The sequence below is a fragment of the Erigeron canadensis genome, chromosome 3 (genome assembly GCF_010389155.1).
Source record: "Erigeron canadensis isolate Cc75 chromosome 3, C_canadensis_v1, whole genome shotgun sequence".
Taxonomy (NCBI): Eukaryota; Viridiplantae; Streptophyta; class Magnoliopsida; order Asterales; family Asteraceae; genus Erigeron; species Erigeron canadensis.
In genome coordinates this window covers 45,737,500-45,755,941 of record NC_057763.1, presented here as the reverse complement: position 1 = coordinate 45,755,941, position 18,442 = coordinate 45,737,500, and the positions used below count along the sequence as shown (strand labels likewise).

At 33.2% G+C, this 18,442-nt stretch overlaps 4 protein-coding genes across 5 annotated transcripts; 3 read left to right on the top strand and 1 right to left on the bottom strand.

Annotated features, from left to right (window-relative positions):
• Positions 1-208: 208 nt before the first annotated feature.
• LOC122593906 (NAC domain-containing protein 73-like) lies at positions 209-3,335 on the top strand. Its single transcript, XM_043766361.1, has 3 exons — positions 209-828; positions 920-1,109; positions 2,362-3,335. Exons 1-3 carry the CDS (start codon positions 703-705, stop codon positions 2,928-2,930), a joined length of 885 nt encoding a protein of 294 aa, XP_043622296.1. The 5' UTR covers positions 209-702; the 3' UTR covers positions 2,931-3,335.
• Positions 3,336-6,527: 3,192 nt separating this feature from the next.
• LOC122594336 (glutaredoxin-C9-like) lies at positions 6,528-7,008 on the top strand. Its single transcript, XM_043766810.1, has one exon. It carries the CDS (start codon positions 6,581-6,583, stop codon positions 6,935-6,937), a length of 357 nt encoding a protein of 118 aa, XP_043622745.1. The 5' UTR covers positions 6,528-6,580; the 3' UTR covers positions 6,938-7,008.
• A 2,491-nt stretch (positions 7,009-9,499) lies between these two features.
• LOC122593450 (pentatricopeptide repeat-containing protein At3g22670, mitochondrial) lies at positions 9,500-11,804 on the top strand. Its single transcript, XM_043765863.1, has 2 exons — positions 9,500-9,607; positions 9,886-11,804. The coding sequence occupies exon 2, from the start codon at positions 9,909-9,911 to the stop codon at positions 11,619-11,621; it is 1,713 nt and encodes a 570-aa protein (XP_043621798.1). The 5' UTR covers positions 9,500-9,607; positions 9,886-9,908; the 3' UTR covers positions 11,622-11,804.
• A 75-nt stretch (positions 11,805-11,879) lies between these two features.
• On the bottom strand, positions 11,880-17,154 carry LOC122591144 (auxin response factor 3). Of its 2 annotated transcripts, none has more exons than XM_043763359.1 (12): positions 16,024-17,154; positions 15,791-15,847; positions 14,961-15,134; positions 14,783-14,867; positions 14,415-14,505; positions 14,165-14,329; positions 13,972-14,091; positions 13,568-13,643; positions 13,288-13,429; positions 12,649-13,211; positions 12,472-12,565; positions 11,880-12,120 (listed from the first exon to the last, which is right to left on the bottom strand). In XM_043763359.1, the coding sequence occupies exons 1-11, from the start codon at positions 16,348-16,350 to the stop codon at positions 12,512-12,514; spliced, it is 1,854 nt and encodes a 617-aa protein (XP_043619294.1). In that variant the 5' UTR covers positions 16,351-17,154; the 3' UTR covers positions 11,880-12,120; positions 12,472-12,511. The 2 variants fall into 2 exon arrangements, with proteins under 2 accessions (XP_043619294.1, XP_043619295.1); XM_043763360.1 differs by having other exon boundaries at positions 13,306-13,429.
• Between the last annotated feature and the right edge of the window lie 1,288 nt (positions 17,155-18,442).

The following is an 18,442-nucleotide window of genomic DNA, read 5'->3' as shown; positions in this document are numbered from 1 at the left end:
AGAACAAAAAAAAAGAAAAGGATAAAAGGAAAGAAACCCTCCACAACATCTAGATTGGTACTTGTGTGTGTATGTGTATCCACCTAAACACATATAACTCAACTTGGCGTCCAAGCTATCCTAATTCTTTATGTCTAAAAAATACCACATCTCATTCTTCCTTACCAAATAAATAATCAACAAAAGAAGACCCATAAAGTCTCTCTCTCTATATACATCTTTTTCTCACTATATACAGTATCTATTTTAAGAGTCATTGAGGTGTTTCCCTTGATGCAAATAATTAATGAGGGTTTTGTCATAGAAAAAGCTATATATTAAAGAGTGTGATTCTATTCCTTACCTACATCAAGGAACAGATATCAGGTTCTATTGTCGCCTTTTTGGCCAATTCAACAATTTTATAGAAGAAGTTAATTGTAGAAGAAGAAGAAGATCGAAGAAGAACCACAACAATAAACGTACACCCACAAGAAGCTAGCTATAGCTAGCTAGAGTTGGTTCACAAATCTTGTTCTTTAAAAGACATAGAATTTACTTTATCTGGATCTTTAATTCTTATGTACTCCAACTATTTGGTTATCTTTCTTTAGTAGGAATATATTATAATCTTTTATTACTCTATTTTCATTGCTTTGAGGATACACAAACTAACTATACCCAATTTGGAATGAGCATGAAATCAGCCAAAAAACAGCAAAAATGACATGGTGTAATGATGATGAAAATAATACCCTCCAAAACCTCTCAACTTCTTCAAGAAACCTCAAGAATATTATCACAAGCTCATGTCCTTCTTGTGGACATGCCATACAACTTCAAGCCAAGGTATAGTATACCGCATACTATTTGTATATGTATCTAGCTAGGTTGGTTCTTTTTATATATATATATATGATGGCATGGTTTTTGGATGTAGGAATTGATTCATGATTTGCCGGGTTTACCAGCCGGAGTGAAGTTTGACCCAACCGATCAAGAAATAATTGAGCATTTGAAGGCAAAGGTTGGATGTGATACAAATGAACTTCATCCCCTTATTGATGAATTCATTCCTACTATTGAAGGTGAAACTGGAATTTGTTATACTCATCCTGAAAAATTACCAGGTATATATAGTAGTTTTCTACATATCCTTCGTCATAAAACACCGAATCTTTTAACTAGTTTAAAAAATTAATGATCTCTCCTTCTCAAGAAATATATAACAAATCAAATACATGAAAACTAAAGATAAATAAAAATAAAAGAATTCAGATACGTAATGGTACAAATTGGTCAAAAATATCTATAGATATGAGAATCGATGGAATATATATACTTTTGATTCAAAGGTGTATAAGAGCCAAATAAGTATAACAGGGTGCTATATATGTTATGGTGATACTTACCATTCACTTATCTTATAACTAATCAATACATCTAAACACTTACATAACAATAAGTATTTGATAATACATGTAGTAGTAGTAGTAGTTACAATATATGTATAAACCAGAGGCCAATCAAATGAGAACACTCTTATAATGTGAATACGGTGAAAACACTATAAACATCATTTTGATGCATTAAAAGTCCATAGAACTAACATAATGCATATATAACTAATTATCTTTATTTAAGTGTTTAACAACACATTGATCTGTTAAAATCGAAAAAATCATGTTTTTTGTTTTGTGTATCCATCTTGGATGTATATTCAGCAAAATGGATGCACAAAACATACTTTTTCCGATTTTGATGGATTAATGTGTTGTTAAACACTTAAAAAAAGATAATTAGTTATACACTATGTTAATTTTACAGAATTTTAATGCATCAAAATGATATTTTTAAGTGTTCTCACCGTATTCTCATTTTAAGGGGGTTCTCATTAGAAAACCACCATGTATAACCATATATCATGAGAGTTGATGAACGTAATAACTATTGTTTATTCAATTACGACAATATAAGACTTTCAACAATCTGACCGCGTGTGTTGTATAATACTTTATGAAAATTATATCACTTGAAAATATATTTAAAACCCTATACATTCATATATTTTATATCAGTTTTTTTATAACAAAAAAAGATATTTACGGTCAAAGTTAAAAAAAAAATACTTAAAAGGCGAAACTAGTATATTTAAAATAGAACAAAGAGAGTATTACAGCACTAAGGTACATGTATCAAAATTTATGGTAGCTAGCTTTATGAACTTTCATCTATATATTATTATCTGATTTAATTTTGGACTTCAGCGTACATTTAGGAGTTGCTTCATCTTAAGTTGATTTATTAATTTACTGATTCTCTAATGATCATTTCAAGACCACATCAATGAACAAATTAATATGTTAACGATGATGTATGCAGGAGTTAGCAATGATGGCCAAATTCGCCATTTTTTTCACCGTCCTTCAAAGGCTTACACCACAGGCACACGAAAACGAAGAAAGGTGCACATGGATGCCGAAAGGGGTGAAACAAGATGGCATAAAACTGGCAAGACTAGGCCAGTCTTGTTGTCAGGATCAGTGGAAGGGTACAAGAAGATACTCGTGCTTTACACTAACTACGGCAGGCAAAAGAAACCCGAGAAAACTAACTGGGTAATGCACCAATATCACCTTGGCAACAATGAAGAAGAGAAAGATGGAGAGATAGTTCTCTCGAAAGTATTCTACCAAACGCAACCTAGAAATTGTGCGTCAAGCCTTAAAGATCCGTTGTCACTTGATGAGAAATCGGAGAGGAATTCTAAAAATAGGAACAAGAGCTTTGTGCAATACAATAGTGTTGATTGTCCTTTTATATCATATGACATTGATCGTAGGCAGATCAATAGGGAAGTCCCCTCTCATCATGTTATACCGAGTTTTGTTCTACAAGATGATCATCCGCAATCATTTATTCATCTACCAACCGAATCAAGCAAAGAATGATGAACGAAATTTAAGCAATAATAAGATGCATGCATGTTGACATATTCGATCTATATATTGTAGTAGGTATTTCAAGCGAAGATTTCAGAGTCTCATAAGGGCCCGCTTATTATCCGGGGTTCAAGTAATTTCAAGTTGGGAATTAATAATGTATAATTAAGCTGTATGTACGTACGCACCATGATGAGTCGTCGTTATATCATAATCGTTTTGAGTTAATTACGCGATCAAAGATAAAATGATATATGGTTCTATTTCAAGAGCCATGACACTTGTTGTTAATTATAGGGTACGCTTAACGCTTATATGATTTGGATTTTGAAATTTGTAAATTTAGATTAACTTGTTGGTAGCAAAACATACGTACTTATAAGGTGAATATAGTTAGTTGAATATTTGATTTAATGCGCACATTATACTAATGAAATGTAAACAAATATGTAATGCTTCTATTGTTTATTGATATATATTGTTTATTGATGATTGATATATGTATATGGATATAAATATGTATTTTATTTACTCTTTCGTTATGTTTGTATTTATTTATTATTTGTGATCTGAAGACATGAAACTGAATAACAAGCTAGTAGTCTAAGAGGGTTTTCAACCTACCTCTCATTTTTTTTTTCACCACTCACTTTTAACTAATTACAACATGCCACCTCAACTTCACTACTCACTCACCACTCATTCAAATTTTGTTGGCATCCGACCACTCACTTCACCACTCATTTTACAATTTTCATTTTATTTAAACATTAAATTTTCATTAAATTAAAAACATTACATAATAAATAAAATTAAAACATACATAATACTTAAAAAACATTACGAAAACATTACATAATAAATAAAAACATAACTAACATAATAATTTTTATATACATAAATACTAACACTCCGAATAGTTCGAGTCCACAGTACTATCGCCGTCGTTACGGTGAATGTAGCGGTATGTTTCAGGTGACCCGACAACGTCGCTAGGTAGAGGAGATACGTACTCCACCCCCGGGTTAGAGTAGTAAGGTACATCCTCACCATCACCGACACTGCCTTGCCAGAACACCCCGTGGTCAAGCGTGGTGGTCAAAGTCGTAGAGACGGTGGTAAGCTGAAAAATAACTTGATTAAGCAAATCCATCTTCTCACAAAGATACACGAGATACTGACTTTCGTTGCGGTTAAGAACCCTATTGGGAGCCGCCAATCGGTCGATCTGGGCTTGGTAAGCCGCCTTGTTTTAGACACGCTCTGAATGACGTTGTTTACTCCAGTGCGGTGGCTGGAGCCATAATTCAGGTGGATTTGAATCGCCATTTTAACATCACGAAGATTCATTGGACTGTTAGCCATGAAAGAGGTAGATTGTGGTAAAATGAGATTTGTATTTAGGAGAAAGTATTTAAAATTTGAGAGTTGTGTGTGTAAATATGTAGTATGTAGTATATATAGGAAAGGTGAAAAGGTAAAAGATAAAGAAAAAAAAAACGACTAAAACATTCAAAATCCAACCGTTGGAACACACAAATTCATGCATCATTTGAGTGGTCAAGTGCGTGGTCACACCACGCAGTTTCATACCACGATGCGTGGTCGTGTGTTGGCGGCGGTGTTGAGTGGTACGTGGTGTCACGCCCATAATCCATTCACCATCCATCCGTTGACAACCCCCTAAGTAAAAAGACACGAAATGCTTGTATTATTGTTTATTCATTTGTTTACGTACACTAGAACTGGTACTTGGTCTCAGATTGACCCCCAATTAAACACCCCTTAATTTTCTGCTCTGTTTTCTACTGTCAGTTGACTTGGATGTTTGGTCAATAATGGAGTATTGCATTGGATCGTAGTAAATGGTCATGATGTAGTTATTGCTTGTTCTTATTTAATGACATTCGATTTAAGTACTCGTAAGTGTTAAGTTTTTGGCACGATTGTGTTGCCCAAATCACTCGCTTGGTTTCAAACAAGAGAAATAACCATAATTAACATCAATCTGGTTCTAATTACAATTGAAGCTAGGGGATAATATATACGAGTAGTTTGTATTTGGGTGGTTAGGAAGACCACAACAAGAAGCTAGACTCCTGCTTCTTGGCATGTGTGTCGTTCCAAATTGAAAAAAAGGTATGACTTTGAAGAAGTAGAGACTAGCTAGCTAGAGAGAGTACGCGTTGCAAATAACTTACCACGATCGGGCCTTGAATTGCTTGCCGAGAGAAACAAATTAACCATAATTAATCTTAATTTTCTCAATTTCTTATGGAAAAAACACACAATTTGCCCACACTTAATTTGTTCTACAAGGCTGTGGAAAGTGTGGGCTTTCTTTCAAATGGTTTCTTTAAAAATGATACCAATACGCCCTCTTGGTGGTTAAACCTATAGCCATATATGCATCTTCATTTGAGTTTTTGCACATTGTGCATGGTTTCTTTAGAATGGCCGGATTTTTTTAACTATATTAATTAAAAAAAAAAAGCGAGCAAGAATCATGTGTGCTAGCTACTGATCAGTAGTTATAAGCAGGGGCGGTACTAAAGAGGGGGAAGGGAAGGGGTCCAATGCCCCCTTCCAAATTTAAATTTTGTCATGTACTTTTAAATTTTCATAAAATTTTAAAAATTTTCTATAGGTTTTTAACATTTTGCCCCCTTTTAGATTTATTTTTCATAAGTTTTCTAAGTTTGCCCCCTTTGAAATTTTTTCCTGATACCGCCTCTAGTTATAAGGTTCATATATATGATGACTAATCGAGTCTTAGCAACATCCATCTATTACGTAAGATTAATCAGTAAATCGAACAAGTATTAATACTAGCGAAACATATATCAAACTCAGAGCTCCAAAAACAATAATATACTCGTAATACTCAAGTTCAAAACTTCTGAAAAATATCCTGATCATCCAGCTCAAGTACTAGTCAAACTCGGACATATTAAATAGAAAAACTGGACTTATGTAATTCACATCACTGGCCGGGTTTCTTTCTAGAACGTATATATGGAATTGAATGGGTCTCACAAAAACTATATATATATTGGCGAAAATACAAATCCAAAAAGGTCCATATGAAAAAGCCCAAAAGTTTTTTTTTTTTTTTTGAACAATAAAAAAAGGAGTTAATTAACGTATTTGATAAAGTATTTGATTAAAAAAAAAAAAGCCCAAAAGTTTTGATAACGTATTTGAAAGGAGTTAATTAGTAATATTTTACTAGTTCGATCGGGGTGGTTAAGATATGTGAAGTAAGAACAAGACTATCATATGTCATGCTTATGTAAGCATTGGAATATACTAATTATTTATATTACGTTGAACTAACAAACACCAGTATTTATAATCACAGAGAGACATACGTGTAAAGAAAAAAGAGGCAATTAGATCATAAGAAACCGTCACGGATTAGACATTAATACATGGAAATTCCTTTCACATCGCCATCACACGGTCCCAAACGCTCCCACATGTGACGTTCATCACCACGTCATTCCGTTGACGTTGAAGTCGTCTCTTCATCAAATCTTTTTTTAATTCCCACATTTTATTATATACTCGTATATATATATATATATACCACCAATACAACCACCACAACCTCTCCCCCTCCCTTTCTTCTCCAAATTAATTTCAATTCAATTCTCACCATGCAAACAAATACTACAAGTTTAAATAATACTCGTAATGATGTTAGCAAATTAGTGACAGAAAACGCCGTTATTGTGTTTGGTCAACGTGGGTGTTGCATGTGTCATGTTGTAAAGCTTTTGTTATTAGGATTAGGTGTCAACCCAACAATCTTTGCCGTTGATGAAGATGATGTGTCTAAGGTTATCGGTCAGCTATCGAAATTATCATCCGGTGACGGAAAGGTGGTAGTAGAGGAGTTGCCGGTGGTGTATGTTGGTGGCAAGTTGTTTGGTGGATTAAATAGATTAATGGAGACACATATTACCGGTGAATTGGTTCCTATTTTGAAGGAAGCTAAAGCTCTATGGCTTTGACTTTTGACCACTTGTTACTTGTTCATTAACATGATCTTCCTCTCTTTTTTTTTGTTAATTTTATTTTTCTATGTTATGTATTTCATATATATTTTTCTAAGATATGCATGATTTTATTACGAGTATAGTACTTAATAAATGAGTTTTTTTTTTTTCTAGTTCCAATTAATTTGCTACCCTAAATGAAGAACAAAAAACCTCTTGATCGACTTGATTAGCTAATTTGATAACGTTTAGAGTTCATAATTAATTAATGATATGTTAATCTGAAGTAAAACAAAATTGACCAGTTTCTTGGGTAAATATATTTTCACATATTTCAACTATAGTTAACTATACTCGTATTACTTTACTAAGAAACGTGTTTGTTCTGAAAGGCAAATTTCTTTTTCAAAAACGTGTCATGAAACGGACAGTATATTACGAGAGCAAGTAGTCGCGCGTTACAGCGGTGAGATGGTGGGGTGATAGGTCATAAACGGTGATAGGTCATAGATTGTGATAGCCAAATACCTTAACCGTACAGGTTCCGCCTTCGGATTTATAAATTCGTTAAAAGTATATTGAATGACATATCTAATGAAAAAGCATGAAATTTTAAAAACGCCCACATAATTTTTATAATTTATCGATGTACGGTTTTTTGAGATAAAATATTTTGAATGAATTGGAGTAATAAATTATTTATGGAGGAGAGGGAAAAAAATGATTGGTTGAGATTTAAGGAGAGAGAAAAGCTATTATAGTTATTTTAAGTAATATAAAATTGATAGAAGTGACATTTTAAAAAAATAAATGTTGAAACTTAAAATGTTATAGAAAAAAAATGTACTTTATAATATAGTATAGAAATGCAATGTATAAACCAAATAATGTTACTAGCTTTGGACCAAATTAATGAAGAATGCCGAATATTGTAGGAAATAAGAAGATTTATTTTTTATTTATTTATTTATTATTTTTTTTTTTTATAACAAATGGCCATAGCCTTATCTTTTATTAACTCTCAAAAAATAATACATCATCAAACTTATACAAGCCCAAAGTTTGAAGATACATACAGACTATTATATTGTCATTGCTACTCCAAAGTTTGAAATAAGAAGATTATACATTTATACATCATTATTTGTATCATTAATTGGCTGTCGAAGGACTCAAAACTTTATAATGTGATTCACTAATTTGATTAAATATTGCATAAAACAGTATAAATTTTAAAAAATGATTAATCCTCCTAACCAAATAGCCTAATAATCCTCTTAATTATGAGATGATGACATATGAAAAAAATCAGATGGCAAGATTAGGAAAGAGAATTAATGGATATTACATGTCACCTTTCTAATGTTTTAGGGGCCAGGGATTATTATATTATTTGGTTAGGAGAATTTATCATTTTTCATAAAATATTCATAGAATCATAGTGCTGGATTTAAGATAAGATATTGATAAATTAATCTAATTTACATGCTTAAAAATCAATATAATCATATGATGATTATTAGACTATTTGGGTAGAAAGATTTATCAATTTTCATTAAATATTCATAAAATCATAATGCTTGATTTAAGTTATGATAATGATAAATCAATCTAATTTACATGCTTAAAAATCAACATAATCATATGATGATAACATGTAGAAGAATCAATGGATAATATTAAGAAAGAGAGTTAGTGGAAGCCACATGTTAAATTCTTAAGTTTTTATATTAATTTTTAAAAACATGAGTTAGGTAAATTAATTATTTTGCTTTAAGATATCATATTTTATTGCAGAGAGCTTGATGGATAAAACAAACCTGTATACGTAGTTACTTATCCAGTTGGATAAATCAGTCTCTTATAAAATATTCATAGATAGATAGTAGTAATGATTTAAATAATACTCGTAATATATAATATATATATATAATTTATAAGGGCTTGATTGCTTAATATTTTGTTATATCGTTAATTAGTAAAGCCATGTGTCACACAAGTGTGACTAATTATGTTTCTAGAATAAGTTATCAACGTAATAATTGGTGGACAACTTTGATTTTTCAATCGCCTACTTGAAAGATTATTTTACTTTCGGAATTTTTTTTCTTTAGAACGAAATTTTACTTTTGCAATTAATAAATTAAATATATAGATTATAGTAATAGTGTTTTATTTTGGAGCTTTATCTTTCAAATAAAAGCTAAAGCTAGTTGCATTTAAAAAAAAATTTAGTTTAAAATAAAAAGTTAAAACTTCTAAAAAGCTTATGAAAAGCTCCTAAAAAGCTTATGTCAAACATTTTTTTTAACCATAAATTAAAATTTAGTAAAACTGTCTTTTTATATCCCGATTTTAATTCCATAAAACAAATTATTTTATGTGATCTACTTAAAATTACCAATGGCTAGTTCCAAAACATGTTTTTTAATCTACTTAAAATTATTTTATGTAATCAGTAAAAGCGTTTTTTTTTCTTTCTATTTTTCTTTTATAATTGTTTTTTTTATAAATATATATAAATGGGCCTAATTATGAAACAGCCCATTTCAAACCTTTACACTTACCCAGCTTGAAACCCACTTGTTCCATTTCATAACTATCTTTGTCTCTGCCACTCCGTACAACCGCCGCATCGCCAGTCATCGGCGAAGTTGACCTCGCCGTCATCACCTCCATACCCAGGTAAATATATATTTAACTCAAATTATATTTATTAAAATGTTATAAGCTGTAGACATTTTGAAATTTTTGTGATAACAATACCTAAACTTATGGCAAGCCCTATATGAATATAATTGTTTATAGTAATTTTGGAGGGTGTTTAAGACTGCTTTTATTTTTTTTAGCTTAAAAAGAAAAGAAATAAAGGACCCAAAAAGCATTTTGAAGTGATTGTTACAGGTTTTTTTTTTTTTAATTTTCAAAAATTATTATTATATTTATTTAATTTAATTTTCCAGATAGAAGCATTGGTAGCGATTGAATGTATGCTAGAATGATGAACTCAAGATCAAAGCTTTACATGATAAATAGGTGTTGTTCAAGGTCAAAAGTTGGGTCAAGTATAAACAAAGTTTGTGACTTTTTAAGCACTTCATTCTCTACCTTGAACGAATCACCAAAAAATGATAGAAATGATGATCCATTACAAGTAACCGAATCACCTGAACTTCCAATATGGGTTAAACTTTCAGAAACCGATACTTTAGTCACAAAAACCGCCGAAGAAGATTTCTTGCTCCCTTCAGTTTCTGACTGGATTGAGGGTTATAAACATAATGACACCAAATTACACGATAAAACCACCGTAAGCAACAACACCGCCGATACTGATGTAAAGAAGATAACCAAAGTGTTATTTATGCATTTTGAATCAGTTGATTCTGTTGTGAAAGCTTTAAATGAATCTGATTTTACTGCATCTGAACACTTGGTTGTTCAAATGCTGAAAAGATTCGATAATAACTGGAAATCGGCTTATGGGGTGTTTACTTGGGCTGAATCGCAAATGGGTGTCAAGCTGTCGCCTGATACATATGACTTGTTGGTTGATTCTTTGGGGAAATCAAAAAATTTTGATCTTGTGTGGAAAGTAGTGGAAAAAATGGTTGGTATTGGCGAAAATTATGTAACGATAAACACTATGGCAAAGGTCATTAGAAGGCTCACAAAGGCAGGACTGCATGAAGAAGCGATAGATGCATTTAGAAGAATCAATCAATTTGGGGTTAAGAAAGATCTTGCAGCGTTGAATCTTTTGGTTGATGCACTAGCGAAAGACAAGAACGTTGAGCTTGCAAATGATATTTTTGTTGAGTTTAAGAAAGAAATTCCTCCAAATTCGCATACTTTTAATGTGTTGATCCATGGTTGGTCCAAAGCTCGGAAACTTGGAAAGGCTTTAGCGACCATGGAAGAGATGAAGGAGCACGGGATTCTTCCTGATGTTATCTCGTATACCTCTATAATAGAGGCTTATTGTAGTGAAAAAGATTTTAGAAAAGTTGATCAAATTCTTGAAGAAATGGAAGAAAAAGGGTGTCCTCCCAATATTGTCACGTATACTATTGTAATGCTTGCGCTCGGGAAAGCGAAGGAATTTGATGAGGCTTTAAAGGTTTATGAGAAAATGAAGTCAAGTAATATTGTCTTTGATGCACCGTTTTACAGCTCTTTAATCTACATCTTATCGAGAGCCGATAGAGTAAAGGATGCACGTGAAGTTTTTGATGAAATGCCCGTACAAGGAATTAAACGTGACACAGAAACGTATAACGCTATGATAACTTGTTTGTGTAACCTGAGTCAAGAAGAGGATGCGCTTAAGCTGCTACATGAAATGGAAAAGAGTGGTGTCCGGCCTGATTTTGACACTTACTCACCGTTATTAAAGATGTGTTTAAAGTTGAAAAGAATGAAGGTGCTTTCTTTCTTGTTGAGTCATATGTTAGAGAATAACGTTAGTGTAGGACTGGGGATGTATAGCCTTTTGGTTCGTGGGTTATGTAAGAACGGGAAGCTTAAACATGCTTGCTTGGTTTTGGAAGACGCGGTTATGAGAGGGTTTGTACCGTATGATACAATGTTTAAAGTGCTGGAGACTGAGCTTGAAAAACAGGGAATGAGCATGGAAAAGAAGAGGATTCAAGAACTCAGACCAAAAAATGCTGGTTCTACTGATAATCTGGAGGTATAGATCTTATAATTTTAATGATGTTTTGCATGTAAGATTGTTTAGAAACAAGAAGTCAAGTATACTGAAACCAAATGCTTATTATCTAATCCTAGTTGTATTTTTTTTTTTTAGTTTCTGTTTAAATGTAACTTCAGACAGATTTAACTGGTTCAAATCCTGTTCCAATTCTAGTTAAATTTCAAATTTTACGACTTACGAATATATGTTTGCCCAACGATGTATAGTAGCACGCAAACTATCAAATAGATGAGTATAGAGTTTGGATACCAATAGGCAGAAGCAAATCTTTATCTTCAAATTGTTCACACTAAAGAAAAACATGTATAAGTAGATTCACTAAAGGATTCGGCCCAGTGGTTTAGGGTGGGCTTTCTTTAAACAAATACAATACTACCAGGTACTAATATTACTCAGAGTTAAAGCTACATAAGGGTCAATAATGCAACCACCCCATTGCCGAACTTCACAACTTCTGCTATAAACACATCTCCAGTATTCCCTGCAAAGCCACCAATAAGGATTACAAAAGCACTACTTAAAAATAATGATGGATCCTTGTTTGACTTTTTGCGGATCCATTGAACATCAAAATTGCTATTACGATTAACTTCTTTCAGAAAGTTAATTTATAATATTGAGTTACCATATAAAGAGACCAATATATGTAAAAGTGTAAAAGTTTCCTGCTGTTCGCTTCCCACTGACGAAACGTTTCATTATTAGACAGTTCATTCCAACCGCCGTATACTTTAAGAATCAAAATATACAGAGGTACATGCCTATAAACAGATCATGTTCAATTAAGGTCATTGCAAGTATGTTGTAACTGTTTACAAAAACATGTTCTTACCTAAGTTTCCATGTGTATCTCAAATAGAGACATCTCATCTTCACAATCCTTGTAAAAAACCATCACTTGGCCGATACCACTGATGAACCCTCTCCTATCAAATCAAAATAGCATTCCCATAAAGAAGACTACAACTAAATGCATGATCATTCCAAAAAAATTATAATGATTACTTACATTGATACAACTTCCTCCAACTTTTGTGTTCACAACGGGACCTATTGGATGGACTCGATCCTCGCCATTTTGTCCGCAAGAAGATTTTGTACCATTACTTCCTTCAGTCAATGAGAAGCCAAAGAGTCTGCAACTATTCTTAGAAGTCAAAACTGGTTCTTCTTGCTGACTTTTCATTGGACTAAAGAAATCTTGATGCTTTTGACCATTTAACGGCTTCATACTATCAGCATAATGTATAGGATAAGCGTTAGGAGCATGATGGCTGTATGCTTGCTGGAACCGTAAAACAGATGATGGTGAAGATGATGATGACATGTTAGTCCATATATTCCCAGAACTGGGTACCCTTTCACCATATTGTAGATTTGAAATCATTTCTTGACCTTGCAAGACCCTATTGAATCCTAAAGATTCACCAAAGCCTACACTCATTTGGTTTCTGATGCCATGCCCTAATGGAGATGCTTCAGAAGAACGGTAAAAACCGTATATTTCTTGACCTTGCAAGACCTTGTGGAATCCCACTGATTCCCCGAAGTCTGATGCTCCAGTTGACCGATCTGTAAGCAATGCAGAAAACTTTAGCATCTTTTGTCAGTATCTACAACTAGGTTCCATAAATATAAGTCAAAGGACCATTAAGAACGGGAAAACCAGTCCGTGTCCTCTTTGATATGGGTGACACAAAGCTTCCAATATCTGAAACCGAACTACATCGCTCGATCTCCCATGGAGAAACTCTATTTGGCCTTGTAACTTCCATACAGTCCCACCTTACCTGAAAAGTATGAACAGGTATGAACTAGGCGTGTGACAATTAGTCAAAAAGTTACATCAGAAGTTTGACCATAATAATCTGCCATCAAGAGGATTTCAAACAGCCTTAACAAAAAAAAAAAAAAAACAGATTTCATACCGTTAGGCACCTCCATTTCGATCCAAGCCACCTAGAAGGATCAATATCATTAAGCCCGATAATGATACCTGTAGACCTGTTATGAAGACATGATATAAAGTTATAAACTGAAATGCTTACTGCGCAAGATCTAAAGGTTTTAGAAAGGACAAATTGCATGTAAAACAGTAAAAGAACATACTTTTAGCAAAGTAATTCTCAACCTTAGGAAATATATTATCAAAATTAAATTCGAAGGACACGTGTCGTAAGTTTATAGCCAAATAAGCTCCCATTACAGGGTAATGGTTGGGTCTTTTTTGTATAATTAACTTACAACACGGCCATGAAACTTTGATCTTGTAAGAAAGTTTCCTTTTACTGTAATGGTCTCAAAAGAAATCACAGTACTGTATTTGTCAAACCTCCGGTCTCCTGCATCATCTGTTTCAGCCCGCATCTTAAACCTCATTCCGGGAGGGAACGGATTAGCAAGACAATTCAGAAATTGTGTATACGGCACTATGAACTCCGATAAGCCACCCCTTGAATATATGACTGAAGTTAGGGGTCATAAAGAAGTTTGATCACGAAAAACTATAAAAATAACGTAGTTACCTCGGATTGTAACAAACAGTGAACGAGCTTCTTTGAGATATAGAATTGACCACAGTGCCAAAGTCAAAGTCATTTAATTGTCGACTACAAAATGCTGGTAAACTGGAAGAAACTTTCACTTGTGAGGCTCTTCGGATGCCCAACCTCAGTACTCCATCATCACCTCTGAAACATATAAAAGCATAAAAATTAAGAACAAACTAATAAAGTGAACTAGTGAAGTACCCTCAACTCTCTAGTATTCTGGTACCTTAAAAATAGAACCGCATCTCCACATACAAGCTTTTTCTTGTTGACAAATGCGCTCCAACCGGTTGTAAGCAAATGCCTTCTCGGCTGCCCTGCTCAAACACAACAATAGTTAACAAATGTCTTCATCATTTTCAAAACTGGAAATCATTTGTCCCAAACTAATAAAGAACAAATATCTGCCTTCTTTAAACATAGACCTTTACTCCTTTGCTTTTATTTTAAATTAACCACTATGGCACCATATGGAAACAAAAAATTACAGCATGCAAGAAAAAGTAAAATAATAAAAATATGAGATAGTCTTCTAAATGAATTCATCAAAAAAAGATTGGGAGTACAAGGGGCAAACTAGGAGATTTATTTTACCTCTGTAGATATGACGGAATTTCCATTCAGTCCCATGAAGATCTTTAGCTACAAGTTCCTGTGAAGGCCTCGGCTGTTTATAATCCTGCGGTATCGATTAAGAAAATAACTTCAAGTAAGTTACTTTACAGCAAAACTTAAACTTTAGGACTCAGGAACGTGGTTCTAAGATAAGTACCAGGGGCGGAAAGCAGTCCTCGGCAGCCCTACGTGGGACTGAGAATCCTCCATGAGTGCTTGTATCAGAGGCAGTGAGGGTCTTGCAAAACATATGTGGCGTCATTGACTTTTCAGCCACTTCATTTTCCTCTTCGTCTGCTCCACGCCCACCTTCACGCCATTTTTGCTCCAGCTGTTTGATACACCCCAAACAAATTGCAATGAAAATTTGGTATTTGTAAGTTCTTTTGACCGGAAAAGAAACAACCAGATTATATTGTTTACTGACTTTACTATTTTATATGAATAATATCAAAATTTAGCTTAGATTGTGTTTGAACACTATAATTACAAGTCAATTGTTGAAAGAAGGAGTACTTAATTTATACCACATAACATTTTAACTTAATCTGCTGGTCCCATTATGCAAGAAAAACAAATGCTAATATGCTATATGATGATTCGTTTGTTTATCTTTTTTTTTAACATTAGATACAGATAACCTGTGTAACAAAATTCAAAATACATCCTACTGCATCAAAGATAAAATATCAAAACTTGAACACTATGCACTACCACTTATTGTAACAAATACAAAATCCAAACATGTCCTTAAAATCCAATTTAGATCCTTAGATTGCAAACTAAAATCTAACTTGCAACCATCTTGGAATACAAGAACTTTTTTAAAATCCAATAAATCATTTCTCATTTGTATTTCTATATATCAATATACATAGGAAAAATAAGTACCAACCACAGTTAAAATTAAAAACCAGAAGATAAATTAAAAAGAACATATTAACTTGGAAAGTACAAAATCTTGAAACATACAAAATGCCAACAAACCTGAGGATCTTGAATCAATGAAACTTGAGCATAAACATCATCAGTCCCACCCTCAGCCTAATTTCATCAAAAATAATAATTCAAATGTCAACAGTCTAACAAATATACGGAGAAAGAGAATATCAAGACTTATGACAACTAGACCGCTTTGGTGGCAATTAAATATTAATAATCTAAAATTCTAATTTCTAATCAAGCCTTAATAAGTTTGAATAAATAAGTAATAAACATACATGAAGCTTGACATCAAGAACTCTGCAAAACACATGAGGTGGAAGACCAAAGTCGCCGGAGTTGGCACAGTCACTGGCGGATTGTAGTTGCTCAAGGTGGCCCTGAGGGAAGTAAACGACGGCGTTTCCTTTCTTTGGTAAAGATATTAAAGGTCCTGCACAAGCATGCCATAACTCCAAACAACACACTACCGGAGTAGACCCAGAACCCACAGCCGGCGACAATTCCGGCGACCCAGAACCGGAAATGTTTGAAGATGAAGAAGACATTGAAACTTCATCTGTATCTTCGTTGACCGTGTTCAAATCAATTAAACCACACATCATTTTATAAACCCAGATATAAAATCTTGTTTTCTTTCAAACCCAGATACAAAGTCTTGTTTTCTTCCAAACCCAGATACAAAATTCAGTTTTCTTTCAAACCCAGATAAAAAAAAAATCTTGTTTTCTTTCAAACCCAGATACAAAATCTTGTTTTCTTCAAAAATCAGACATAAAGTTCAAGTCTTTCAAACCATTCAATGTTAAAAACTAGATAAAAAAAAAAATCTTCCTATCTCTAGAACCCGGAAACAAAATCCAGTTTTATTTAAAACCCAGAAACTAAATACAGTTTTAAGACAAACCCAGAAAGGGAATTCACAAATTAAGAAAGTGGGAAAAGACACATGAGTGTTGTTACTTTTTATGGGTGTAAAAAGTAAAGCTAGTAAAGTAGTACTAATTGATTAGGAAGTAATTGAGACATGAATATAAAAAATCACATCTTTTGATTGAAGGAAAATGTTAAGTTGTTGGTCTTTAATCCTCTGGTAATTTTACTGCAAAAGTTACAGTTGCAGGAAGGTAGAGGTGAGTTGGCAGGCAGAGAGGTGCTGACACTGTGAAGAGAGAGAGAGAGAGAGAGAGAGAGAGAGAGAAAGAAAGTGGTGGCTGCCGGTGACGACGCCCAGTAATTCCGGGAGGGTGTCAATTCTGTTTCCTTCACATTTTCAAACAAGTCTCTCTTGTGTCGTGTTCCTTAATAGCACAAACCCCATAGACTTGTAGATTCATAGATGTATAGATTATTAAGGTAAGTTTGCTTTCTTTGAAACCATATTTCTCTACTCACTTACTATATTATTTTTGAATTATTTTTTCGATAATTAAAATATATATATGTCGGGAAAAATATCTTGTTGATATGGTTTGCATTTTTTATATTATTAGCATATGTGTATTTGTTTTGTGAATTGTATTTGTACACGTATGATGCAATTATGCAAACGATCATATATTTGGTTTTGTGTTTTAAATTCAATGTTAATAAAATAGAATAAAAAATGGTTTATACAAGTAACAAACTTATGCATACGAGGGCAAAGGTGTAATGTCATAAATTGTCTTTTTGGCAAGTTTAAGTTCTATAAGAGTATGCTATATGTACTTGTCGATTTTTTCTCAAAACTTGTTAATTCTTTGCCAAAAACCATGGTATAATGTCAAAACTAGCCAATTCTTGTCAAAGGAAAAAAGACAAAAAAAAAAAAAGGGTCATGAAAGAAGCTTCGGCCAAAATTAGCCGATGTAACTTGTCAAAATTTGTCAATACATGTGCTATAGGTTTGCCAAAGAGCCGATGCTAGCCGTTCTTTTTTGCCGATAAAATTTACCGACTACACCCTTGTCCCTAATACGATAAGGGAAATGACTAATCCTCCTAACTAAATAGCCGTAAAATCCTTTTTATCTTTTAGAGAAAAAATTTTTTTATGGTGAGACCTTGAAAATCATGTCAGATTGAATATGCTTTTGCAGAGATTTGAATCTGGTGGCATACCTACCAAGTCGTTTTTTAAGAGGGTGGTGAATTTGAATCTGGATGTGTTTTACAATCGAGTGTGGCGTTTTAGTTTTCATTCGGATACGTCACCCTCTCTGTGATGTTCATAGAATTACGTAAACTAAACAATGCTTGGGAGGCTAATGTTTTTTCTAAATCTAAAGTCAACTTTGACTAATTAACACAACATATCGAAGATTGGTCCAAGACTTTGGCCATGCATATAAACTTGGAAACTTTCATCAAATTTTCATGTTTGCAAAAATCTATCTATTCCTATTCCTATCTTTATATATAACTCAAGTGAATACGTACTACGTAGCTGAGGACTATACAGATATATGCGGTTGTATAACTTAATCTGAATGGATCTTAACAAGTGTCGAGTCACGTTTAACATTGCTTTTGCATATTCGTTCTTCTAATTAATGAGTCGTGTGATCAAGTCAATATTACTTACTAGTTACCGTTGAATAGATCGACTTTACGACATACAATATAAATATGTTAAGTTGTCACATTTAGTTAGATGCGTTAGTATAGTGTCTATTCGACTTGTTGATAATCATAAATACAGCCATTAGTTGGTAC

Bases quoted from the DNA above. Each gene is read 5' to 3' on its own strand.
- LOC122593906 (XM_043766361.1), top strand. From the start codon at position 703: ATGACATGGTGTAATGATGATGAAAATAATACCCTCCAAAACCTCTCA. The intron at 829-919 runs GTATAGTATACC...TTTTGGATGTAG, and splicing joins CCATACAACTTCAAGCCAAG to GAATTGATTCATGATTTGCC. The intron at 1,110-2,361 runs GTATATATAGTA...TGATGTATGCAG, and splicing joins TCATCCTGAAAAATTACCAG to GAGTTAGCAATGATGGCCAA.
- LOC122594336 (XM_043766810.1), top strand. From the start codon at position 6,581: ATGCAAACAAATACTACAAGTTTAAATAATACTCGTAATGATGTTAGC.
- LOC122593450 (XM_043765863.1), top strand. From the start codon at position 9,909: ATGTATGCTAGAATGATGAACTCAAGATCAAAGCTTTACATGATAAAT.
- LOC122591144 (XM_043763359.1), bottom strand. From the start codon at position 16,350: ATGATGTGTGGTTTAATTGATTTGAACACGGTCAACGAAGATACAGAT. The intron at 15,848-16,023 runs GTATGTTTATTA...TGATGAAATTAG, and splicing joins TTCTTGATGTCAAGCTTCAT to GCTGAGGGTGGGACTGATGA. The intron at 14,868-14,960 runs GTACTTATCTTA...TCGATACCGCAG, and splicing joins AGGACTGCTTTCCGCCCCTG to GATTATAAACAGCCGAGGCC.